Source organism: Syngnathus scovelli, chromosome 5 (assembly GCF_024217435.2).
Source record: "Syngnathus scovelli strain Florida chromosome 5, RoL_Ssco_1.2, whole genome shotgun sequence".
NCBI lineage: Eukaryota > Metazoa > Chordata > Actinopteri > Syngnathiformes > Syngnathidae > Syngnathus > Syngnathus scovelli.
In genome coordinates, this window is record NC_090851.1 from 6,217,395 (window position 1) to 6,242,902 (window position 25,508).

At 41.4% G+C, this 25,508-nt stretch overlaps 3 protein-coding genes across 8 annotated transcripts; 1 reads left to right on the forward strand and 2 right to left on the reverse strand.

The window, feature by feature from the left end:
• Positions 1-191: 191 nt before the first annotated feature.
• Positions 192-3,378, reverse strand: smim14 (small integral membrane protein 14). Its single transcript, XM_049719785.1, has 5 exons — positions 3,215-3,378; positions 1,739-1,833; positions 928-976; positions 696-844; positions 192-591 (listed from the first exon to the last, which is right to left on the reverse strand). The coding sequence occupies exons 2-5, from the start codon at positions 1,811-1,813 to the stop codon at positions 553-555; spliced, it is 312 nt and encodes a 103-aa protein (XP_049575742.1). The 5' UTR covers positions 1,814-1,833; positions 3,215-3,378; the 3' UTR covers positions 192-552.
• A 692-nt stretch (positions 3,379-4,070) lies between these two features.
• pds5a (PDS5 cohesin associated factor A) lies at positions 4,071-17,551 on the reverse strand. 4 transcript variants are annotated; one of them, XM_049719742.1, is made up of 33 exons: positions 17,402-17,551; positions 15,570-15,722; positions 13,065-13,268; positions 12,877-12,963; positions 12,704-12,801; positions 12,265-12,391; positions 12,073-12,153; positions 11,836-11,976; positions 11,596-11,711; positions 11,395-11,489; positions 11,147-11,292; positions 10,871-11,022; positions 10,589-10,702; positions 10,311-10,392; positions 10,179-10,227; positions 9,948-10,087; positions 9,546-9,661; positions 9,054-9,159; positions 8,807-8,967; positions 8,603-8,726; positions 8,353-8,511; positions 8,159-8,227; positions 7,910-8,046; positions 7,416-7,539; positions 6,882-7,086; positions 6,691-6,805; positions 6,481-6,613; positions 6,275-6,394; positions 6,026-6,088; positions 5,739-5,884; positions 5,232-5,319; positions 4,891-5,144; positions 4,071-4,788 (listed from the first exon to the last, which is right to left on the reverse strand). In XM_049719742.1, the coding sequence occupies exons 1-33, from the start codon at positions 17,402-17,404 to the stop codon at positions 4,785-4,787; spliced, it is 3,912 nt and encodes a 1,303-aa protein (XP_049575699.1). In that variant the 5' UTR covers positions 17,405-17,551; the 3' UTR covers positions 4,071-4,784. The 4 variants fall into 4 exon arrangements, with proteins under 4 accessions (XP_049575699.1, XP_049575700.1, XP_049575704.1 ...); XM_049719743.1 differs by lacking the exon at positions 17,402-17,551 and adding an exon at positions 16,598-16,719; XM_049719747.2 differs by lacking the exon at positions 17,402-17,551 and adding an exon at positions 16,394-16,537.
• On the forward strand, positions 17,410-24,992 carry n4bp2 (NEDD4 binding protein 2). Of its 3 annotated transcripts, none has more exons than XM_049719729.1 (16): positions 17,410-17,644; positions 17,867-18,794; positions 19,167-19,291; positions 19,376-19,464; positions 19,580-19,656; positions 19,764-19,904; positions 20,072-22,494; positions 22,581-22,666; positions 22,782-22,827; positions 22,910-23,019; positions 23,093-23,217; positions 23,325-23,451; positions 23,573-23,746; positions 23,867-24,035; positions 24,161-24,284; positions 24,356-24,992. In XM_049719729.1, exons 1-16 carry the CDS (start codon positions 17,410-17,412, stop codon positions 24,399-24,401), a joined length of 5,025 nt encoding a protein of 1,674 aa, XP_049575686.1. In that variant the 3' UTR covers positions 24,402-24,992. The 3 variants fall into 3 exon arrangements, with proteins under 3 accessions (XP_049575686.1, XP_049575688.1, XP_049575689.1); XM_049719731.1 differs by having other exon boundaries at positions 22,916-23,019; XM_049719732.2 differs by lacking the exon at positions 17,410-17,644 and having other exon boundaries at positions 18,471-18,794; positions 19,232-19,291.
• The last annotated feature ends 516 nt before the right edge of the window (positions 24,993-25,508 follow it).

Here is a 25,508-nt window from a genome sequence, read left to right on the forward strand (position 1 = left end):
AATTTGAAACAAAAAAATATAGCAATGTGTAGTAATACTGACAATTGGAAACCCTGTGAATTTTTCATTGAGATGTAAAAAATGTACCCCATATAATCAGAAGATACTGTCAATGTCAATGTAAAAAAATACAAGGACAAATTAACTAGAACTTCAAGATAAATCATCACGACAATCCAATTCATCAGGTCTTGCTTTAAATAAGCGACAGTTGTGATTTATTTTGGTAACTGAGCATTACACAATTAAGTCTGTGTATGTGTAATATAATACATCACTTATTTTTGTTTTCAAACATTGTGCCATAGTGGTCTTAGAAAACAGTGAGAGGTCAAAACAATTTCACTTGTAGTGGGTGAAATTCTAGCACCTCCAAAAACCTAGACTGACCTTTCGTATAGATTGGAGGAAACAACATAGGTAGTTTTAGCCTGAGGCCAGCGATTATAATCCAAAACACGATGGAATAGGCATGGAATCTTTTAATGTAAGATGACATGGAGTAGGTGTTAATCTGTGCCACAGGAACACGCACGGGCAGATGGTTTCCTTCTAGTCAACAGGTGGCGCTGGTGGTTCTCTTCCACCTCTCTGCAAAACAACAAATGGGGTGAATGTGAATGTACTTGTTTTCAATTAAATTAAAATAAAATAAAATTTAATTAGACTTAAACGAGGATATGAGTACAACTTACATTGTGGGGTTCGGTGGGTTTTTCTATGGAGGGGGAACTTCGGAGAGTAGAAGGGCGTAGCACAAAGAGGACTACGGCCAGTACCATCCATCCCATCACCATCATGGGGAAGGTAAACTCTTCCCCCCCACCTCCATTCGGCCCTGGCACTAAACACAAACACACAATGCTGCTCTGGTGCTATTCTATACTCCAACAACGAAATACGCCTGCATGAAGAGGTCATACGTACATTCCAAAGGGCACTCCGTGTCTGTGCAGTAGGACTGGGAATTTCTGAGCTGGAAGAGAAACATTGTATCGAATAAACCATTGACAACTGCTTGCTAAAATTACTTTGTGTGTAATTTACAAACCACATTGCTCATATGTTACAAAACAGTGTACTATTTTATTTTGCCATGATTTCTGAGAAAAAAAGCAAAACGCTAAACACAATTTATTCTACAGACGCAAACAGAGACAAGTGTCAATGTTTTGAAATTAATTAGGAAGTTTATTTTTTAGATGTATTCTCTCTAGCAGTATTTTCCTGAAAATGTTCTTTTTTTTTTAAACTTTTGCATTAATATTAGTGGTCAACTCATTTTTACAATGTTAATATTTCCTCTTGAAAGGTCCCTCTGTATCTTCTATTTGGACAACACCCTTCAACAAGCGCTAAAAATAGCATCGGAGTGTTTTCAAACCAGATATATTTTACCGTACAAGTTACACCTGTACAGGCGGAGTTTCCGGAAACTGACACTGTTAGTTCCATTTTCAATATACCTTGTAGACATGTTTTGAAAACCAGCCTCAATCAGAATACCTTTCTTAAAAACAAATTTTTCAAACAATGTAAAATCTACATTGGATTGCAGCTCTCATGGAAATCATTGAGCAGGAACCAGGATGTTTGCTCAGTGTGACTTCAGACCTCTCCTTTTTGATGATTGCATTTGGCTTTTCTTTTCATTTTCTTCTTAATACAACAGAAATACTTTGCTGTATTGTAAACCCTAGCTTTGTCCTAATCTGCCACATCCATAGCCAACACTTACCAGGTTGAGGAGGCGCGCCATTGCGTGCTCAGTGCTGCAGATGCATTCACAAGGGTCAAAGCCCCCTTCTGCCATGTCTTTTACGATGATGTGACCTGAAAATAAACAAAGCGAAAATATTCCAAACTGAACGAAATTGCTGCTGGAAGTGGAAACCCAAAACTTCCTGGAGTCAGCGCAGTGCACTCATACATAGACGCACGCAAGCAAGAGAGAGAAAAAAAAAAAAGGAAATTGGGGAGGAGACTCCTCAGCTTGGCCTCGTTAACATACTGTATGCTTGTCTTTAATAATTACTTTTCAGTCAATTATCACAAAGTTTCGTTCTCCACATTTTATTCAGGGTGGTCTTAATTAACCAACAGGAACCAATTTGAGGTATGACATCAATCATTGGCTTTTAATTTTTTTTTTTTTTTTTTAACCATGTCTTTGTAATAAGGCCCCAGGTTAAAAACAGAAAACGCCGCACATCAAAGTCTCTTTAGCATTTGTACCATAGCGCATAAAATTACATAATGCTTAGATGCTTGGAAGCTTTAATTTTAGTCAGATGGCTGCATAATACAATACACTCTGTTCTGTTGTTGTGAACTCTTTGCTAAGAGTACAACAAAATATCTATAACAAAAACCAACCTCATTCAACTTTGCCTTTTACGAAGAACTTAAACTCAGCGAAGCAGAATTTTGACTATTAAGGGTGTGACGAAAGCCAATTTTAATGAGAAAACTGGTCTAACAAAACGGAATCGTATTTTTTTTTTTAATGTACGTACTATCAATTGTTTGACTTATAACAGCTTACACCACAAAGTATGATCTCATTCAAAAGTCATCTTACAAAATAAAATCTCTTCCGTGATCACTTGGATTAATTAAAATGCGTTTAGCTGAGCGCAACATACTTGTACTTCTTTTCGATTGTTCCATTTTAGGGGGTTTAAGAAAAGGCACAAAAGAAACCCACAAAAAGTGAGGGATATTTTAAGGGTTCTTCAAATTTTCATCATGACTGACCAAGACGAGAGGAGAAAAAAAAAGTCGGATTTCTTGTCAGTGAGTGGGTAATACGTGTCTTTTTAAATAAGTCTATTGGTAAACTTCTGATTTTCAACTCCCATCAATCATTGAGCTATCTATCCAGTTTTTAATGTTGTCGGATATTATTAAGCAGGTACACGTGTTCTTAAAACATCTACTGGATCGATCGTTTGTTTTAAAGTGACGTAAGGTACATCATAGAGATGCTACGGTGGAAACAACTCAGGAAAGAGTTGTACTCGGTACTATTAAAATTTAGGATAATTCGAGAATGCATTAAATACTCAAATAATTAGTGTGCCATTAATTTTCCAATGACCTAGCATCTTAGTGCGACGAAGCAAACTGGGCAATCCCCTATCAAAAAGAGGACCTTTAAAATAATGCAAATAAAATCGGATGCAGGGTTTAAGAAAACTGAGGCACAACCTACTTTGCTATGAATAAGACCACGATGAACACTAAAGTGTTGTGAGGAGCTTCCACGGTTGCCGATGGCTTCTGGGGGATGCGCAGAGAAGTGATGAAGCGCTAGATGTGTCAAAGCTGCAATGTTTGTGTTGCGGCACGTGAGCAAAGTTGCCATTCTTTACGACGCACATCCGGGAATTGGGGGGCGGATCGAAAGGCGAAGATTAAAAGGAAAAGCATCTTATTGGTCAACGCCTTTGATAAACGACTTTCGTCCAATCATAGTGTAGCACGAGTGTGCATAATAGTAAACAAACACGCATCAGGCAAACAACACTACTGTAATCCTATCAGCAGCTGACAATTTTCCATATTCTAATTCGCTGCAATGAGCACGATCGAATGAAAATCAAATATGGCTCAGCGATTATTATTTTTTTTTAGCAAAAGTCTTTCAGTTTATTTGACAAATGCAATAGTGTGTATAGAATACAAGTGGGGGTCAGGTTGAGGTCAATTCAAATTACACAATTGCCTGAGAGCTGTTTCCTACTAGACTACTAGCGAGGTGAAAAAATAAAGAGCATGACAATTACAAAGGATGAAACCACAAGAATGAACATGGTGGGTGGTGAGCCAAACTGTGGCAGGCAGCCTGGCAGGATTTTTTACATTTCTGGTGCTAGATTTGCCACTGCTTCTAAATACCTGCAGGATGTCTGTGTAGAAAAGTGTGATAACATTTCAGGTCTGACTTTTACAGGTGAGAGATTTGCCATCAAATTCTGGGGTGTAATAAGCACCATGAGCGTTAGGGTATGCAGGCTGTGGTGAATCTTCCTTAGGAGGAGTGCCTGGACAAATAACTGACAAAAAGGTACAAACTACATTTAATTGTAAAACAGGAAAAAAGTACTTTCATGGTAGATGTATGTACTCCAGAGCTTGGCGTAGCTGGTCAGACTACATAATTGTCATTGCATTTAGAACATCAGAAATAGATGTGCCTTTGAACAATGGAACATCCAAGCTTATCTGACATTCAAAGGAATGTGGTTATCATTATTGGTTCTTTCATATTTAGTTTGAGTTAACTTAAACGGACGGGACTGCTCCTCTTACCATTTAGCGCTCAAATCAAATCTTCACCCTCAAGCCACAGCTCGTACCTCGAAAGTCACTCATAAGTCGTGGTACCACTTACATAGAATATTGAGGAAGAGTCACATAAGATTTTTTTTTTACCAGGGAATTTAATAAGCAATACTTATACCAGATTAAAATTTCTGTAAAATGTCAGATTTTTTTTCTGAAAAATGTGTCCACAAAAGAAGCGCAGCGTGACAAAACAAACAAAGGGGGGAAAATATAAGTTTAAGACCTACATACAATGAGCTTCAAATGATAACTACAGAGTGTTCAGAACCTTCTAGGATGTCATGATAGTCCATGTGTGGGTAAAATGTAGATCTGTGAAACAGATTTAAGAAAAGGTCCATAAATGTCCAAGAGGATGTCAGCAAGAGGATGTACGATGGCATGGGAAGCTTTGAAGGAATCGGGCCCTTTTACGACAGTTGCGGCTCCACTCTTTACCTTGAACAAAACAAGCGTAAGCATATTAAACATATTGGAAATGTCAGTTCTGTTGATATTTGCACAGAAACACACGTAAGTTTGTCTCTTATGGACGGTTACCTTTGCAGGTCCATCTGTCGATTTGTTCCCTCGTCATTCTGCTGCTTTGACATCTTGATGGACTCTGCTGATGGGTTAGAATTGGGATCTGCTCCTCTCTTCTTGCCTCTTGCGGCCCCGCCGCCAGGCGATGCCGTCTCTTTGCTTGTCGCCGTAGGAGAAGCAGCCATACCAGTTTTGGGTGGTCGGCCACGCCGTTTCGCGGGCAGCGCTTCCGTGTCAGCGTCTGCCGTCGTATTCTTACCCCCCTCGACCTTTGACAGTGGAAGCAAGATGAAGGCTGGATGAATATGCAGTGCAAGTTGTACTTGTTGACAATCAATCCCACTATCAGAGCATACCTTCTTATTGTCTTCCTTCTTGATGATAGGGTTCTCATTATTTTCTTGCGTTTGACTCTCGGGGGATTCTGTGCCTGCGATGCTTTTACTGCAAGTTTAAAACCACACATGGGCACGTCACTTTCACTGCTTGTGTGGGTGCAGTCTGGAGTACAGGGTTCATCACGGGGGTACATTCTAGACCAACCCACTACACAGTAAGTGAAAATCTGCAACAAAGCATTTCCTATCCCCCCCCCCTTGTCGTTTAACCCCTACTACACATTTTAAACACACAAATTTAATAAACTTAAAATGTTAGTATTTTTACTGTATTTCAACACACAAATGTATTCTGTATTCATTGTAGTGTCAGTCTTAGATACAATGGATAAAAAAAAAAAAGTCTACACACCACCGATCAAATGCCAGGTTTTTGAGATGAAACAATGTGAGCAAGGTAAATAATTTAACTGTGATGTGGTGGGAACCGCAAAATAGCAAAGGAACACAGTTTGGAGTGTGTACCTGTTCTTGTTGACAGTGGAGGAGCTTAGCGGCGAAGAGTTGGTGCTGGTATTACTTGTATCCGACACTGGCTGCGCTTTAAAGATTTTCCTGCCAGGTACAGTCAACGTCTTGTTGACAGTCACCAACACTGGCGCTTGTTTAGGCTGCAGAACAAGGACAATAGACAAAGCCGGGCTATTGTTAACACTGCTACAAAGATTAAACTTGTTGAAAATCATAAGTGACAACATTGTAGCAGTTTCAAACAATCTTACGTAACTGATGCAATGGTTTGCAATAGTTACCTTTCCTGTGAGCAACATTTGTCGCATTTCTCCTGACAAATAGTCTTTGTCATTTTTGAAGTCCTGATGAAAATGGAGAGAGGAAAGAAAACAGAATAAAATGAGGATCAAGGGTCTATTTTGGAACGGCCTAGAGACGAGCGTAGAAGACGACAATGTATATGGTTGTTGTGAATTAAAACACAATGAAATGTATGTGCAGTTTTCACAACAAAAGGTCCAAGGTGAAGAAAATGTGTGTTTTATTACCTTGTCTAGCGCTAGGAAGAATGTGGGGCATATGTAGGGGTCGCTTGGACAGTCTAGGTGACATGCGGTGCTCTTGTTAGCAATGACAAAGAGAGCGACGTCACACACGATATACAGCTTCTGAAAATACAACAACACGCCATGAGGAAACATCACAATACAACTTTTCTGTTATTTGGTTCATTGCCATTTGTTGCTACATGTACCTCATTGGCTTTCATGTCTTCAGGACATTGTGCGTCTTTGGTCCGTTTGATGTTTTCCACCATTTTTCTCAGGAAGGCGTGACTGTTATTCTCATTCTTGGTCATCAGCACCTCGAGCATGAACCACAGACATCTAAGCAAAACAAAAACATGGCTGAGTAGCAATCGCTTGTTAGCAAATTACACAAACATAAATCAATCGCCACACACTCTTTAATGTCTTTGAGCTGTTCATATTCCTGCGGTTTCGTGAAGTCCGGATCATGAGCCAGTAGGTGGATCATGAAAGGAACAACATATTCTGGAAGGAAGGAGACCATTTTTTCTGTGAAAAGAATAAGATAAAATTATTGATCACATGGATCTCTCAGGCCATGGTATCAACATGCGACTATATTTACCCTGAGTGAGTGAGTTCTGCTTGATGTACTCTCGACGCACTGAGATGTTCTTGAGTAGGCACTGTCGGGCGTGGGCGCGGCGCTCCTTCACCGGGTCCTTGGCACAGAGGGCGAAGACGGCCAGGTACTCCAGTGGCAGGGAGAGTTTGGCGAGAGCCAAGTGCAACTTCTGAGCAAAGATCTGACGCACCTGATAGCACTCGTCCTGCACGCAGAAGGAAAAAGATCAACTCGTTCACCTCAAAGAACTGACACCTTGTAACCGTGCACTCATAGGCCACTTCAATAGGTACCCTTGCAAAATTCAATGCAAAAGCTGTATGAAAAACAATGTTGCAAATAAGGCTGCATTTTGATTGACACTGTCAGAGGTATTAAATAAACAATGTTTGTTAATTGTGATGCAGTTCAATTCTACCTTGCTGGAAAATACAGAAAGTACCTCCTAAATGGTGTTCCCACCAAAATGTGTTTTGACTTAGCAAAGCATCTTACTAATAAGTTTACAAAAAGGCAGTTGAAGGACAGACTGACATTGATGACAAGGCCGCACAACTGGAACTGTTCGGGTGTGATGATTTCATGATAACAGGGTTCCTGGGCCAGCTTCATAATGGCGCCCCCTGCGGCCAGCCTTAGACGAGACATGTCTGATTTACTGTTGGGAGAAACAAATAGTAAGACAAAACAACCAGTTAAAAGAATTACCAAGAACATACTGCACATTTAAGCAGTGGTCCCCAAACACTGGGCTGCGAGCCATTTGGTACCGGGCCAGAAAGAGTGATAGAATTTTATTATTTTTTTAAATATATTTTAAGGGGTGAAAATGTAAGTCAGCACAGCGCCTACAAATAGTTGCCGGTCCACAAAAAATACGCACTACCATGAGCCTGTCTCGGGCGGAAAAAAGGTTGGGGACTACTGTAAAAGGAGAAGCAAAAAAAAAAAAAAAAAATCAGCAGACTGCAGTAATCTACGATTAAAATTTGGCCACAAGTCCGATACAGTTCTTTTCTCAAAGTTACCTGATCTTTTTTTGCTCTGTAAGGTCTCCCTCGCTAACCAGCATGGCTGACAGCAAGCGTAACGTGGAGTTTGCTGACTTGGACTGGTTGTTCTTCATTCCAAGCAACCAACGCACCAGCAGCTTGATGGCCTGGACCTGAAGAGCATATCAACACAAATAATTAGGTGAGTAGTGCAGTGCATGCACTGCTTAAATGTGCCTCTTTATTTGCACGGACAAAATAGTTGACACAGTTTTGGTCTCCCACCTTAGCCAGTACTTCAGGTGAAACTTCTTCATCAGTGGTCCACAGCTTACCATTCTTGTTTCCCACCGACTAGAGACACAGAAGCACCAATATAAACCCAACCTTTTCCCCACCAAACATAATATTACCTACCACCTCTTTAAATTCATTATTTCTAATCAATCCTTATAAAACGAGAGCACATTTGCACACACCCTGTCATTCATGAGCAGGTCTTTGACGATAAAGTTAGCCACTATGGACTTCATTGGTGAGGCAAACTGATCTGGTGCCAACATGGAGATGTGGCCCAGTGACACAAGCGGCGTGATGAGCTGCTCAGGAACGTCTGCATTTAGACTCCGTGACAGAGGCTGTAGGTACGGAGGACACACAGTACATCAAGATTTTCTTTTTTCCCAACAATGCATCTCAAACATGGAGGGTTTGTTTTGAGTGCGCTACCTCAAATATTTGAGCCAACTGCACTTCTTTGTTGTTGAAGATGGCGTGTATGCAGTGCACAGCCTGTTTGGCCTGGTGAGGTGTCCCCCTCTTTGCTTTCTGATGTAGAATGGGAATTAGAGTCCTGATGGATGCATAGGATCTTTTATAAGTAAGGATGCAATTCACCAGCGCTGTGTGTTCACTGTGTCAAGTAACACGTACGATCTTATCTGTGGTAGTTCTGCCTCAATTTTCTGTCCGGTGTTTCTGAATATCTGGATCGCTGCCTCTGCCACCTTGTCATCCTCCATTTTCAGACACTGGAGAAGAGACTCATAGGTCTCTGATGAGTGGAATGCTGTGGGGTGGGTGAACGACAGAACCTAAAAAAAGTATACATGAGAATGGTTACGTAAAACTGGGTCTTTCAAAGAATTGGAATTGTTTTGGAGATTCTGGTATCATGTACCTTGAGTAGCTCCAAGCCTGAGCGGATGGCTGTATCAGGGGTGACGCCCTCTTCATCGTCATCTGCTGTGCCTTCAATGGACTTGTTGAGCAATTTTACCAAAGCACTAAAATATAAACAGGCTTGGTTATCAAAAAGTTAAAATGAGTCCATGTTTCATTCTTCTACCTACAACATAATCATGAGATAATAACATAAAAGAAGAAATTATTAGGCCGGATGATGGTGTGTCTTTTTTGCAAGACAGCTTTAAAGGATTAACCTTCAAACATAACTGATACTGCAGTTACACCTGACAACCACACGGTGTCTCACTGAATGAGAAAAGCCAGTTGGGGGTGTTACACAATGGTAAACATGAGCATGAATCTTTTGAACCCAAGTGTCAGAGGTTCAACAAATGTGCTCCTCTTTACAGTATCCTTCAATTTGTACACCACAGGCATATATTTTCTTTCAATATGTGTGTATATTTTAATAAACGTTTCACACCTGATGGCTTCAGAGTCGATGTGGACTGGGGCGATGCGTTCAAGCAGGAACTTAACCATCTCCAAGAAAGGGTTGGTCGGTTGTTTGGGAAACGTTAACTTTCGAGTGATCTCCCGCTGTAAAAACAACATGCAGTATTGGTATTCTATTGGCATACATCTGTGACAACATCATGATGGTTTGACTGATTGTATGACAGTTTTGTATTCATACCAGTGAATTTCAAAAATGTGGTGAGAATGGGAAAATGTAGCATGTGTGGGTTAGATGTTTCAATGTTTGGAAGTTTTTGCAATTGCCACTTGTTGCACTCATGGTCTGAATAAATCAGCATGCCTTACAAATACTTGCAAAATAGCAAGAAATAATTTGTGCAAGATGCAGCATTTCAAATGCTCTCACCACACAGAGCTCCGCTTGTTTGCAAGAGCATGTCGGACTGATGAGAATCTCCAGTTGGGCTCTAAGCTTCTCATCCTCACCAAGAACCTGGTTGAACCTTTTCATGAAATCTTGAGCTTTCCCCGCATCTGGCAGATTCTCTGAAAATGCACAAAACAAAAATAGTGTTGATTTATTTTCCAATTACTGACTATGACAAAAACAACAGATGAGCAGATGGGCTATACTAACTTGCAATATTCATCAGCTTCCCAAACATGGCAGTGTTATTGGCCTCAGACTGAAGGAGAGAAGAAAATTAGGTTACATGTTAGACCTCCATCTGTGTTAAAAGCAAGACAAAGACCCTTTGAGCCAACGCACCACGGGCAGTTTGTGAAGGTCAAGCAGCTCTTTAACCAGGCCTCTCAGCATATTCTGACATTTCCACATCTCATTCAAAGCCCTAGGAAGAATACACAAGGAACAAGTGAGCCACAACGGTGGAAAACTACAGCCTTTGCTTTGTTAAGTCATTTATATTTCAGGATGTTATCTTGTACAATATGTATGAACAAAACCACTTGCATTATGGAGTATCTTCACGCCTCGAAAATTTATGAGGGTGACAATTTGACTTTTATCGACCAAGAATTACTGACTTGACAGCGTTGGTGTCCAGGCAGGCATACAGGTAATAGAGACACTTCATCTTCTCTTCGGTCTCAAGGCTGTGGGGGACCATGAACTGGGCAAAGATCTTTTCGACTAATAACCTGCAGAAGAGAGATCGAGAGCGGATGAAGTGGTGAGACCTTGTTACATTTTGTAATTAAACGTGCATTTTTAAAGAAATCTTATCTTCTTGACTATCAAGTCATCCTGCATTACAGTTCATTGACAAAATTTGTTATTTCATTTAGATGAAAAATCTATTTTCTTACTTGTCATCAATGCTGTTCTGGTAGTAGATGTGCAGCAGCTTGTCTTTAATCCAACTGATCATCAGGGCAGACTCCTTGCCCGCCTCGTGGTGCAAACAGTACTTTTTATAAAGCTGAGCCAGGCCCATCATCGCCTCCTTGCGCACTCGCCACTGTCAGGAGGAAAATATTCATGACAAACATGCTCCGCGTACTCCATTTCATGTTCATGCACACGCTTGGGAATATTGTGACCTTGCCTTGTGACATTATGGTACACTGCTGCATTTATCTCACCCTCTTGTCCAGCGTCCTTTCTCTTACGAAGCCCAATAATTGGTCATTGACCAAATTCAGATCCTTCTTCCCAGCATTGATGATGGTGACAATGACATCGTGACGAATGGCTTCCTCCGGGTCATGGGAACGCACTTTCAAAAACTCTTTAAGTGGGGAGTTAGTGGGTAGAAGTAGATTGAATTAGGGGGAGAAAACCAAAGTTATCCACTGTGGGATGTAAAGACGGCGTGAAAGCATGTGCACACCTGTAAGGTCTCTGGCCAGGTCGGGGTGGTTCATGAGACAGTGGCTGGCAAACTTGACACACTCTAACCTCACCGGAACATGGATGTCATTGAACCTGAAACGACACCACAAGTATGATGCTTCAAATTCATTAAGTCACGTCTAATGTTCACTTTCTCCTAGAAGCAGTTGAGTGGTATGACCCCGTGCCTGCAACTCACCGTCCTAGGAAGCACTGCCACAGAGGTCGGTTATGCGAGGCCAGCTCAGAGTCTTTGGCCCCAAACAACTTAGCTAGCAAGCGTACAACAGCCAAACGCTCTTCTCCGTCATTGCTCTGCAAATAACAAAAAATAAATTATGTCGGATTAGATTTCCTGATACTTTATCTGTACTGTATGCGTACAAAGTAGCACATTATAAGACAAAAAGGTCAAATTTCGTGTGTATGCGTCATTAACCTTGAGTTTGAATTCCAGTTGTGGCATAACAGAAGTAAGCAGCAAAGGATCGATGGCAAAGAGCTCTTGGATGAGGTCAAAGACATGCTCTGACAGGTCACTGACAGAGGACTTTCCCATCACTAAAACCTGATTAAAGAACTTTAAACAAATACAAGATAAGACATTTATTTCAACATATTGAAAAATATTGTCAAAATACCAGACATTAAGTCTAGTGTACATGCTGCCACATACATTTGCAATGCACGTTTCTATGGTCTGGACAGTTCTCTTCAGGATCGTCTTTGCAAGATCATATGCTTGTTTGTTCAGATTCTGCACAAAAAAAAGTTACATATTGATGAAAATTACACAACATTGCCTTTTACTTCTATTTAACTGGAACCATTCCAAAATTAATTGAATGTGATTCAAATAGAATGTCACCTTGTGTGCAGGGATGAGGTTAATGAGGATGCTATCCAAAAGCTCCTGTGTGACTCCATCTCCCTCCATGATGATGGAACACATCAAGTCCATCATGTGCAACTGAACTTTCTGATTGTGGCTGTTACTGTGGGAAGACGAGAAGGGGGTGGCAAGTTAATGTGGGGCACAAATAAATGGTCAATAATAAATAATGTCTCTGAATAATATTGGCAAGTTTGTAAATGCCCTACCATGATTTTTTTTTTTACCACTATGGACTTCTGACTTAAATACTACACACAAAATTTTCAAATTATTGTAAGCAACTAATGTTTTTTCCTTAGCTCTTTTAAAATAACATTAAACGGGTTAAATGACCTTTAAGTCATTGAATCACAGAATTAAGAACTCAAAATATGAACCGCAACGAAATAGTCAGGAAAAACAGAGGTCTTACTTGATCACAGAGAAGAGTGTTTTGAAAAGTTGGGTGAAGATCTCATTACAGTCCTCAAGTTCAAAGCAAATGTTGTATGATTTAACCCAGGCCAAATTCTACAAGAAAAGAGAAGAAATCAATAAACACCCTCATTATACATTAATCCGGGCCTATTTTCAATAAGAGATCACCTCTAGAAGATAAAAGTATCTGTTAAACTGAGGGCTCTTGGTGTCTTCCAGTCCCTTCAGCTGTCTTGTGATGAAGAGGAAGATGTCCTGCAGACAGAAGCGCAAACCGCTTGGTAAGCGAACATTTTTCTGAAGAGTATTGTTGTCCTGTGCAATGTTAGAACCGCTGTTAAACAGAGGCTCCTTGCCTTGAGTTTGTCATGCGAGGTGTAGGGTGCCTCAGGGGCATAGATCCGAAAGATGTCAGCCAGACAGCAGGCAACGAGCAGCCGCACATCTTTATTGGGGTTCCTGAGGAAGAACTCTGAGGCAAGGTGCAGTGCAAGGCCAAGATACTGCTGCTTCTCCTCTTCAGAATCTTGATCCATGTCCATATAGGTCTTCACCACCATCTGTGTAGCATTGTAATAGTAACAAAATGTGAGGCGAAATTTTTGAGTGTTTAAACTGGATGGATGAAATAAGAAGAAGAAGTAATTTTTCTCAAATGAATAATCACAATTAGTATCAAATAGTGTAGGTTGTGTGGGGCCTCTCTGTGTCATATCAAGCCATCCTTTCTAATGAATATGGCCTGCCGGAAACAGGCATTGAGGTCACACAAAACAATCAATGTCATCAGTGTTTTAAAAGCACACAAAGGCACCCAAGAAACTGCCTGACAGCCAGTTGCAAAAAAGAACGCTATCATCACTGCTTGCTTTTAACAAGTTAAAAAATGATGCCAGAGATTACCTGAATGCTTACTCAGATGACTAAGAGTCTTTTTAACAATGCTTTGTAAGAGATAAATCATAGAAATGGGACAAAAACATTCCTAATATGGACTTAAAAGCATTCACCCTTCACTGACTGACTTCACTTTTCTCTGGAGCTAGTTCAAAGTATGTACAGCATAACATCTAAATGCTGCTTCATCATGTTTGCTTTGAACTCTCGGCTCCTCTGATTGACCCGACCGAGTCTGCAGACCCAGAGTGTGTGCAACATGTGCAAAAAGATGACATTACAAAAAACAAAAACAAAAAACCAACAGGCTGACTACGGGATCACAAGGACCGAACTTAGAGACCCCTGATTTAAGTGTTTCTTTCCTCCACATGTGCAAAAACTACAGTTAACTCAGAGTTAAAAATAAATGAATCATCGGCTTCGCAGCAATTTATTGGTATCGGCTCGACCGTGCTTCCTAAATCTCTACAAAACAATGTGAAAAACATTCAGGATGAACATAAAATGAAATGACTTGACATGTAGACAAAAGACAACGCACCACAGCTATCGATACAAAATAATGACTTATAGTACTGAAATGTGAGAGTGTGAACGAGACAAACACTCAAGGGATTTGAAGGAGTGAGGGGGGATGGGCAAGCAGAGTGCACAGCACCACTTGTGCGCCTTTTCACAGAAGCACACACAAGCTGCTTGCTGCCAACACGGAGGAATTATGCAGGCTGTGGATGACTGTATTATACAAACTGTACAGCTCTCACTCATATATAGAGTATATGTATAGCACATTTTTACATGGCTGCACAAAAGAAAAAAATTCCATCTGTAACCTGGTTCATCAATTAATCAAAACAAATAAATGACCAATTAATCACTTGTTAAAATAATTTTGAGTGGGCAGCTCTAAAACTGAAAAATGTGCAGGTAATCCCCGTGATCAGTATTGAAATCATATAATCTCTTTATCGGTGTCTAAATCGACATCATAAATCCCTGATCAAAACTTTCCTTATATAACAGCTGTGTGGGATACCTGATACACTAAACACATATTCCTCTCAAATACTGTGCATTGTAATCTGTGTCTCCTTTGCTGAAATAATCCATCTATCTAAGAGATAGAACTCTTGGGTGGAGGGGTATTAAGAGGCTGAGCGAACAGCATGACTAATGCACAGGTGTGCCTTAGGCTGCTCACAAAAAGACCACTCTGAATTGTGCAGTTTTACTGAAATGGAGATTCAGGGGTGTGACGACTATTTTCCTCACGCAATGCAACACATCTCATTCACCCAGGCTTGATCCGCTGCGCCATTCACCCACAACCATCATCTCAAATTGCAGCATGATAATAAACAGCCCTATGCTTCAACACCATTACTTGAGGCTGAAAACAGACCGGTTCTTACATTGCCAACAGTGATCATGTCACCCATTGAGCATGTTAAGGATGTTCTGGATTGACATACAAGACACAGTGTTCGGGTACCTTGTGATATCCAGCAAATTTGGAATGCCACTGAAGTAGAGTGGACCAGCATTTGACAGGATGGAATAAACTTGCTCAACTTTATGCACAGGGCAAACAGTGGTAACAGACTTTCTATTAATCAAGATATTGATATGGCACATGTGAGGGGTAACAATGTGGGACAACAAATCTTGAAAACTACCTGCGGCATTGACTTTTATTGTCATAATTGTGAAATGTGATATATATATATATATATATATATTTTAAAAGCGCTGCAGTTTAGTCAGTCCACCGATCATTTCTAATTGGGGTAGTGGGTGAGCTGGATCTTATTTTAGCTGATCATTTAATGACTTCTAACACGATTGCAGAAGTTTTGGGTCGGCGAAATTGATAGGGAAAAACAGGTTTCCCAAACGGTTTGTAAAATTAGAAGTGAATTTTGACACGATGCTAGTCAAAGTAAGAAAGTCAATGTGCGTACCTTTAATCGTTTGACCACCTCATCGTTGCTGATTTTGTCCGTAATCTCTTTGACTCCGGGAGGATAGCAGATCTTGCCGTCGCCCGCCGTTTTCTGCTGTTGCGGGAACTCCATGCTGGTAGACGTCGGAACTAAGCGGTCTTCTACTGGCCTCTATGGGTCGGAAAACAAAAGTTCAACAGCGCCATGCTACAACACTTGCAAAACACTCGTTTTGAGCACTACTTCACTCTCTAATCGTTCAATTCCCAACACACACTGCTAGTATGGTGTGGTACTATTTACTACTAGAGGATGACGAATAGTTTGAATTTACCAAGCCAACATTCAAGCAGTCATTTGCATATTATTAGCTTGCAAGCTAACGCCAGCTGTAGCTTAGTCCCAGGTTTCCGTAAATACAACTAAAAGCAACGTCTAGCTAATCGGAGCAGCGCATTTAAATTACGAATCCCATCCCGACAGACTGCGTCTTCGGGAGAAACACATTAAATTGCCTGTGTCTCACAACTGTCACACGGGGTTTCAAATTAGCTAGCAAGAGAGTTATGAAGCAAAACAGCACTGGCATTTAGCGGGAAGCGCGGTTAGCAGCTACCAGCTAGTAGCTGCTACATACCGTGCGTTTTAGCCCATTAGCTAGCTAGTTGCTAGTGTTAGGCCGCAAACTACTTCAGGTACCCATCACATCTCCCTCCTCAGACAACCAAAGAAGAAGTCAATTATGCTTTAACCTAAGCATAAAACACCCACACCCGAGGGTAGATCCCAAGGTTTCCAACAAATGCAATAACTTTAATAAGTTTAAAATAGAGCTGATTTACTTGCGGTTGTCTTTTTGTACTTCAACGCATCTGCCTCTAGTTAACATGCGAAGGGCTGCTACCCTGAGCTCTCCTCTTAACACCAGCAACTTGCGTCCACGGACGATTCTAAGCATCCGAAAAAAAATGCTACATGCGGATGTTTCTAAACAGCGCGAGTATAAACATAGCTGAATTGCACAGCAACCGTTTGTTTGTATTTACCTCTCGAGCGGGCCGATTTAATTCATTAGTCTGACACAGGTTGGGTCTAGTTTTCCGCACAAAGCTCGTCCGTTTAGTCTGTGCTATCTGTGGGACGGCTGAGCGAAGAGCGCCCCCCTTTGTCTCGAGTGAATACTACAATTTTAAATACCTGGTGGAACACAGAATACAGGGACGCATGTACAGGATTCAATGTACGTACAGTGCAAATTACAATTATTGGGGACGTTATAACAATGGATTGTCTTCCCTCTCACATTCACAGTTATAAACAATTTGGACTAGAGCACAAGTTTCAAACTCAAGGTTTTATGCTATCTCATTTCATACAAAATTCAGAACTTTGGGATTATTATATAATAGGGCATCACCGTCACAGCTTTCAAGTACAATAATTCTATAAATGTCTGCCTTTAAAGCCACATGGTGTATTTTATAATTATTTCTTGATGGGTCAAAATATTACAGTACGTACAGTTTTTTGCACGCCGGGTAAATCTTTTATTTTGAAATTTGCGTCATTATGTTAGCTTTTATTTTGTCTGCAATGTTATGATTTCCGAGGTCGGCCATTATCGACCGTAGATCACAGTGCAGTGTTGTTTATAGTCACCTTTTGTAGTTCTGACTCCTTGATCTGATTGTTACAACCTTGAAGAGTTAAACTTCACGCTTTATTATACGGAAGAATAATGGTGTTCGTTCCTGTCACGAATGTTTGCTCAAATCCAATGGTGGTTCCCACCCTGTTAGCTCCGAGTAGCTCTGCTAACTGAACTAGTGAAGGATTTACCCCAAACGTACCATCCATTATGCCTCGAAGAAAGAAAAACGAACAGAGCCCGACCAGAGTCCGCGGCGGTCCTCCTCCCCGGGAAGACTTCGGCCTTGGACCACCTCAGGGTTACGATCTCACTTTGACGTCCAACTTTTCACAAGGCAAAGAAGGCTCCGATAGGCAGAAAATCACCCTGAAGATGCAAGAGATATTCTCCCACTTGGACCCTGAGGTTATACACATCGTGCTGTCTGAGGCTGATTTTAAAGGTACAATACGTAATTGCTGGGAGTTCATTAAAAGTGCATAAAACTAATGAAAACAAACTGACCAAGTGTCTGTTTGTGGTCTCCAATTGTAATATATGAGCAATCATTTTCACACAGTCCAGATTCATCTTTCTCTTTTTAAAGTCATTCTCACTGTCAAATGTTTAATAACTATATGATTGACATAATCACAATTAACAAACTTTAATTTCTGTGTTGCAGTTGAAAATGCCATGGATTCCCTGTTGGAACTGTCAATTGCTGCTGAACTCGCCGGCGCCGTTGACTCTCCAATGTGTGGCTTTGAGTGCACTGCCGCAGCCTTGCTTAGTCCTCGTCATGTTTCTCAACCAGGCTCTTCGGCAGCGTCAGAGCAACTCACCTCTCCATCACCGACTACCAGTCTTCTGACAGAAGAGTTGGACCTTCAAGTTGATCAGGAGCTTCAAAACCTGGCGGCGCAACAGGAAGATCGTATAAATAACCAGTGTTTGTCTGCTGACATGACACGTTCATCATTACCGCCGTCACAGTTTCCAGAGCAGGTCTTCTCTGAGCTTCAGTTCAGCCAGGAGCCTCAGAGTGGGCATCTTGAAGGTGGCATAGTGCATTCTGGAGCTCCGTCTCCATTTGATGGACTCAACACTTGTGAACGTGGCAGTGGCGACGGTCAGAAGTCACTTGTGGATTTTAAACACCTAGTGGCAGAAGAATCTGCAGACAGGCCAAAATCTCAGTTGGATCTTGTAGCGTCAGGGCGTCCCTCTGCTTTTCAGTTGTACAAAAAGAATGAGTCATCCCAAATGCTTTTACAACCCTCCGAAAATGCAGATGCAGGAGCTACCACAGCATCGTGGAACATTCATGCTCCTACTTTCTCTCCCCGTTTACATGGAAATCAAGGACCATGTTTTATCACCCCTATTGCACCTTCACACCATTCAATTGGACGTCCTTCTCCCTGGGGAGGCCAGGCTAGTCAAGCACCTCTTAGACCCTCTGCTACGATTCCCAAATCCTGGGCTATGGCAGCAGCTGCACATAATCCATCCAGAATTGCACCTTCTCCGTCAAGCAGGCTTCATTTGGATGGGAAGGTGCTCGTGTTGCTACGTGGCGCATCTGGATCTGGAAAATCCACTTTGGCCCGGTATGAAAAAAAAAGGCTTTGAACTGTTTCATGCCACTCACTTTACAGTAAAACAAAGCTGTGAACAAAGAGAATTACACGTTGTGTATACAAATCAAACACATAGATTTGCTTTTTAGATGAGTCAGTTTTTCTTAATGATACAAAATAAAATTGCCATAGATAGGCTAAGTCGCTAATGGATAGCATCAGTTTTGTGGCCAGATGAAATTTAGTTATGAAAAGGTGAATTCACTTTGAAATTCCTCATTTTTGTTCAAAATATGTCAAAGAAACCGCAGTAAAGACTTTGATGGTGATGGTCCGATAAATTAAATCGCAGATCATGGAGAGAAGCTGTTGTCTATACATTGTCTATATTCATCTCTGCAGAGCTCTTGTCGAAAATAATCCAGGTGGAGTTGCACTAAGCACTGATGACTACTTTACTTTTCAAGGACGCTATCACTATGATCCTGCTTCTCTGGGGGAAGCTCATGAGTGGAACCACAAGCGAGGTAAATAAACATACATGTACAGTTGGTAGTTTTAATTAAATGAGACACAACTATTTTATCTGTTATTTCACCTTCACCCAATAGCCAAAGAAGCTTTTGAGAGAGGAGCTAGCCCCATCATAATTGACAATACAAACATACAGGGCTGGGAGATGAAACCCTACGTGGCCCAGGTCAGCCATCTGCATTCAATGCCTTTGTTTAAATGACCACTCCCCCGTTCTTGATTTCAGCAATGTTAGCAAAAACATAATGCCTCTGAAAAAATGCTGTGGTTTTCCTTGTTAGGCTTTGAAATATCATTACAAAGTGCTGTTTCGTGAGACAGACACTTGGTGGAAGAACAAGCCCAGGGAGCTAGAGAGGTGAGCAAGATCTGGCAATTTCATAACCATGTCTTTCAATGTTGCTCAAATCGTCACCCATCAAGACAGAAATGCAATTTTGTCTTTTTGTCTATGACCCTGTGCAGACGCAGCACACATGGTGTGTCTGCTGAACGGATTCGGCGCATGCTAAATGACTACGAGCGCTTTGTAACAGTCGAGTCCATCATGGGTGCATCTATGCCCGAGTGTAAAATGCGCCTTCACCTGGAGAACAGAAATGTACAGTAAGTGGCAATCACAAATGACAGGATTAGTCTTTTGCATAGTTTGTGGCAGATTCTCATCAAATAGATTGGCTTTTAACTTATTGTTTTAGTTTATGGTCTTGGCTGTTTTTGTTAATTTAGCCAGTTTGTTACTGCATATATCATACTTTTCTTCCGTCCCTCAGGTGTGTGACTCCTGAAGCAAAATGCCCCGACCTTGTCAGTGAACCTGGACTGATGGACCGACGTAAGAATTCCCAGCCTCATCTCTTTTCCTCCCTTCCTGACGTGTCATCTATTGATCACCCCAGTGAGTTCCACAAGTTGGAAGGTGACAACCACCAATCAACAGATTCACTTGATTTCCAGTCAGTTGGAAGTGCTTCAGAAAGTTCACACAAAGATGTTGACTTAGACTTGGGGGTTCTGGATTATGAGCTGGATGCCCTAAATCAGCCTGGTGCAGAACAGGGGATACCCGATTGTATTGTGGAATCAGTGATGAACGAAGACCACCGCAATAGTGAACCCCCGGTGGCCTTCTCTCAGTCTATTAAACAAAGGCTGCCAAGAAAAAGAACAACTAGGAAGTTTGAATCTGCAGATCTGGTGAAAGAACTTGACCACCCAGATGGCTTGGCAATGGGAAAAGAACAGATGAATAAAGAAGAGGTATTGGTGGCAGGTGGGGAAGAGAAAGAGACGTCCAAGATGTTGCATTTTGTAGGTGACTGGCCTTCTGAAGGGCCACTTGATCAACGACAAGCAAGGAGAAACAAAAGCCACAAAGACTGCGACGCAAGTGAAGACCGAGTGGTGTCTAAAGAAGTCAGCAATGACACAGGCGAAGTGCAGTTTCCAAATCCTGAAATGCAGAAAATGTTTGATATCATTCAAAATTTAGGAGGTTTTTGCGAGTCTGTTTCTTCTTCATCGGTGTCTCCCGTTTCTCCTTGCCTTGAGCAGAATTTGGAGACAGATGACAAAATTGAATCCCTTAGGGATAGGTCTGAGGGTGGGGAAAAAGAAGAAAATATGAATCCAGATAAGACTGGCAGAGTTGATTTACCAGATTGCGTCTTAGACTGGAAAGCTGCGGAATCTTACAAGGATAATGGTGAGATTCTAAAGAGTGAAAATGAAACGAGTAGAACCACAGTCTCATACATCGGTTGCGAAACAGAATCAGACGCCGCTGCAAATACCTGGTCGGGCGTCACCGCATTTGAACCTCCAGAGCCGAAAGAGAGCTGTGGCACGGAGCACGAGTATGGCAGAGCGTTTGCGTCTGAGATGGACACAAATCAACGCAAAGAGCAGACGGACAGTGAGGTGACAGTGCAGCCTCAAAGTGAACATTCTAGTGATGGCACTGCCCCTTTGGAACCGCAACGATGTGGAAAGCAGCGTCACGGTCGCAGATCAGGGAAGCAGTGCAAACTAGCTCTCACTTTCACTCAAAACTGTCCAGCTCATCCTTTCAAAACACTTGATGATCCTGATACCACATCACAAATGGTTGATATCACCACACATTCCGACTTTGAGACCAGCCTCAGTCCTAAACTAGACTCGTGCATCAACCTCGAAGAAGAAGAGGTCCTTCCGCGATCTGACTCGCCTCTCTCTTTGGAAAGAGGTTGTCCCACCCAGACTGAACCTCAGGACTTTGCCCTTCTTTGGCGTTTAAATCATCAAGACAGCCGAGCAGATAATGTCGCCGCTGCCTTCAGTGACATCACAGTTCTATGTGGCGTCTCCTCGCGATTCGTGCCAGAGATTTCATCGGCAGTTTCTGCTGCTGTTGCAGTTCACCCGTCCACCCAAAATACAGTACCATACCGCATGGTGCACGAGAAGGGCACACAGGTGGAGGAGAAAGAATTTGTGGCAACTCAAAGCCGTCTCGAGAGCCTGACCATCCTCAGTCGTCATTTTAAACTCGTTAGTTTGGATACATTGGAGGACTTGTATGACAAATGCCACCAAGACTTGGAATGGACAACCAACCTGTTACTGGATTCTGGAGAAAGGCTCTTCAAAGATGAGGATGTTCTTGAGGAGGTGCACATGGAGGAAGCTGGTAAAGTTGAACAGAGCACCCCGTTAATAGTTACATCGTTAGAAACCAAGTTGGGAGATGAACTTACTTATGCAGGGTCAACCGCTGTGGCCAATGTGCTTCAACAATCTGCATATGAGGACGTTCCTGAAATTGGTGGGACCTCCGATACGGACTTCTCAGGATTTGCTGGCACAGCTTCTCCAGTCAAAAGAAAGACTCAACTGGAGACACATCTGCACACAGTAACAACTAGTCCTAGCCTGCCTACTATGGAAAAGCACGGTGAAATCCAAAACCAAGCAATGTTCGAGGAGTCAAGTTTTGCAACTCCAGATGACATTGCCAGCCTGGAAGAGATATACCGGCTTCTGCAGGCTGAGCTGGAAGAGTTGGAGAGAGAAGAAAGACAGAAGAAGGACAATGAGAGGACCGTTGCAAATAGAGGCTGCCCAGTCCTGAACATCAACAGTGTGGAGCTGAAACTCCCCACTGAGCTGGCACTGCAACTAACTGAACTCTTTGGACCTGTTGGAATTGAACCAGGTAACAAGTTATACACATTTCATGCTAATCAATCAAACTTCACAGTCTTTCCCGATTTATGATAAGCATGTGCTTACAATATTTAGGTACATGCTCTTCTGAAGACTACGCCGTGCAGATGGATATGAACCTGGCTAAACTGCTCCACCAGAAGTGGAAAGATTCGATCCAGGTGAAGAAAATAAAAAAATCCTTGACACTAACCATTTGGAAGCTGTAGCTGTCCAACCTTATTTGTGTGTCTTGATCTGAGTGGATCTGTGCAAGTTAATCCTGTTGTTTCATAGGAACGGAAGAGACAAGCAACTCTTCCCAACCAATTGCTTCTGGACCGTAAGTTAAAACACATCATTTGGGGGGGACAAATTCTATGATACCCATCTGTCTGACCTCATTCTGCAAAATATGTGTCCAGGCAAAGAAGCAGGGATGCCAGTGATGGACCACTGGAATTTCTCCCAGCCATGTGTTTCTCTGCGGGACATCATAAAAGAGGAGCTGGCTATGCAGGAGAACATGAAGATGGTAATGCACTGTGTCACTTTAAACTTCTTAATAATCTTCCTTTGTAATGAACCTCTCGTTCCGTTTGCTTCAGTCAAGACAAAATCAAGCAGAACTCAACAAGCGTGATGGGGCCTCCATGCTAAAAGAAGATCAGCTCTACGCCCGCTTCCCCTCCATTGACAGACATTTTCTCCAGGATATTTTCAGGGATCATAAGTAAGTATCCATTTTCTCTGTCACTCCCATTTCTTGGAATCATTTGTCAACTACCAATGATATTCTCCAACATGACTGATTAATTTTAATGTTTATCATATCTGCAGCTACTGTCTCAGCCAGACGGAGCTTTTTCTGAACTCTTTACTAGACCAGGGGCCTGTAAAGACTGTCGTCGCTCCAGAATTGCCTCGTTCTGGACACCAAAGAGCTCCCAGCAAAGAGAGGGAAAAGGTAGACATGTTGTTTACAAACGCAACCAAAGATATTCTCCATATGAACAAAATATCATGTTGGAACAGAATAAAAAAACTGTTTCCTCTGACTCTATTAATGTTCCTTTATTTTACAATAGAAACTTCCAGACTCTGACGTAGCTCAGAAGTATCAGAACATTGATGATCCTGAGTACAAGGATTTCAGGGCCGAAGCCAGTCTGCAAAGAAGTCGGCAGCTGGAAAGTTTTTCCAAAGCTGCAGCAGCTTACAAGCAAGGACACCGAGAAGTGGCTTCCTTTTATGCACAGCAGGTAAAAAAAAAAAAAGTTAATGTCTGATCTTCCACCCTTCTATATCTTTACTCGTGTAATGTAATGAAAATGCATGAGCTGCTCTGAGAAAAAGTCACGTGTGTCACTTTTGTCCAATAGGGACACTTACACGGTCAGCGGATGCGTGAGGCCAATCACCGTGCAGCCGTTCAGATCTTTGAGAGGGTCAACTCCTCGCTTCTTCCTAAGAACATCCTGGACCTCCATGGGCTGCACGTGGACGAGGCCCTGGAGCATCTGCGCCGAATCCTCCAAGATAAAACAGCAGGTACATGGAATGGAGTTAGAACATGCAGTAGAGTTGAAAGAAAGGATGAGGTTGAATTATTGCAATATCTGTTTAGTTGTGATTGCTTTCTTTTTAAATGTATTCTTTGAACTGCTTTTGTGCAGACTGCGAACAAGGTCTGTGTCGACCGCAGCTCTCTGTCATCACAGGAAGAGGTAACCACAGTCAAGGGGGCGTGGCCCGCATTCGCCCAGCCGTTATAAACTACCTCACCAACACACACTACAGGTACACGAGCGCACGCGCACACACATTTGTCTCATAGTCTCGCTGGTTTCCTCATATTCCTTATCTTGCAGGTTTACAGAACCAAAGCCCGGTCTCGTAGTGGTCTCTTTGAAGTAGAAAAGAAGCTGGGGAGAGCATTTGTGTGAAAGCCACTACGAGAAACAACGCTAATTCACATTTTACATATATCACAGATACTTTCTTGTGTCTTACGTCCTCCTGTCTTTAAACCAGCCTAAAATGTAATTATTCATAAGACTGATGTTTCTGTAGATCGGACTAAGAGGTTTGCCATGTCATTATTTTTTACGAGAAGAAACCAAGTATAGATACATTTTTAAAATATTTAAATTCTTTTTTATTGTGTGCCACTGTGATGGCTTTACATTTTGTCTTTTAAGATATTGAAAATATCAAAGCAAATTATAAAAGAATGTAAACTGAAACATTTAGCTTCAGGGTTTTTTATATTTTTCTATTTTATTTTTTGATTATATGAACACTTTGCATTATACATTCTGTAAATTGCATGTGTTTTACTGATGCTTTGTGATTAAGGTGAAAAAAGGCCAAATACTTGAGAAATAATAGTTATTTTACAATATATTGTAAACGTTGTAAAGAGAAGCTTGTATTTTTTGTATACAATTTATATTATGTTGAACCCGAATGGTTGTATCAAGAAATAAAATGTTTTTGAATGTTTAATTGTACTGCTTCAGTTCATGTTTTGTTGGCTGACAGTCTGTGCAGGTTGAACAGAGTTTCCTGCTGGACAGATACAGTACTGCAATGTTAGGTATAAATGGGATACAAAGTAAATACAGGATGGGCCATTACGTGTACTTTTGAATAATTGAGATTGATGTGTCATGGATTGCTAAATCTAAATGAATACTCATGACCTTTAAGTTTATGTGCAATTTTATAAACAGAACCTGAAAAGGAATTGTCAAAATTCATTTAGAAAATAGAACATATTGCATTATTATATCATTTTTTTTCTACTTGTTGTCACATAAATATACCCAAAACACCTCTTCTTTGCCGTCTATCAAGTAAATCTTTCAACACTACCTGTATGTGGGTCACTTGCATGTGGGCCAAAAAAAAAAAAAAAAAAAAAAAAGGATTTTGAAAAATGGGGCTTAGATCTGAGTTTGATTTTAAAACGAATTATTTATGTATCATTAGCAAGTATTTGAAAAGTCTGTGTTCCTTTAA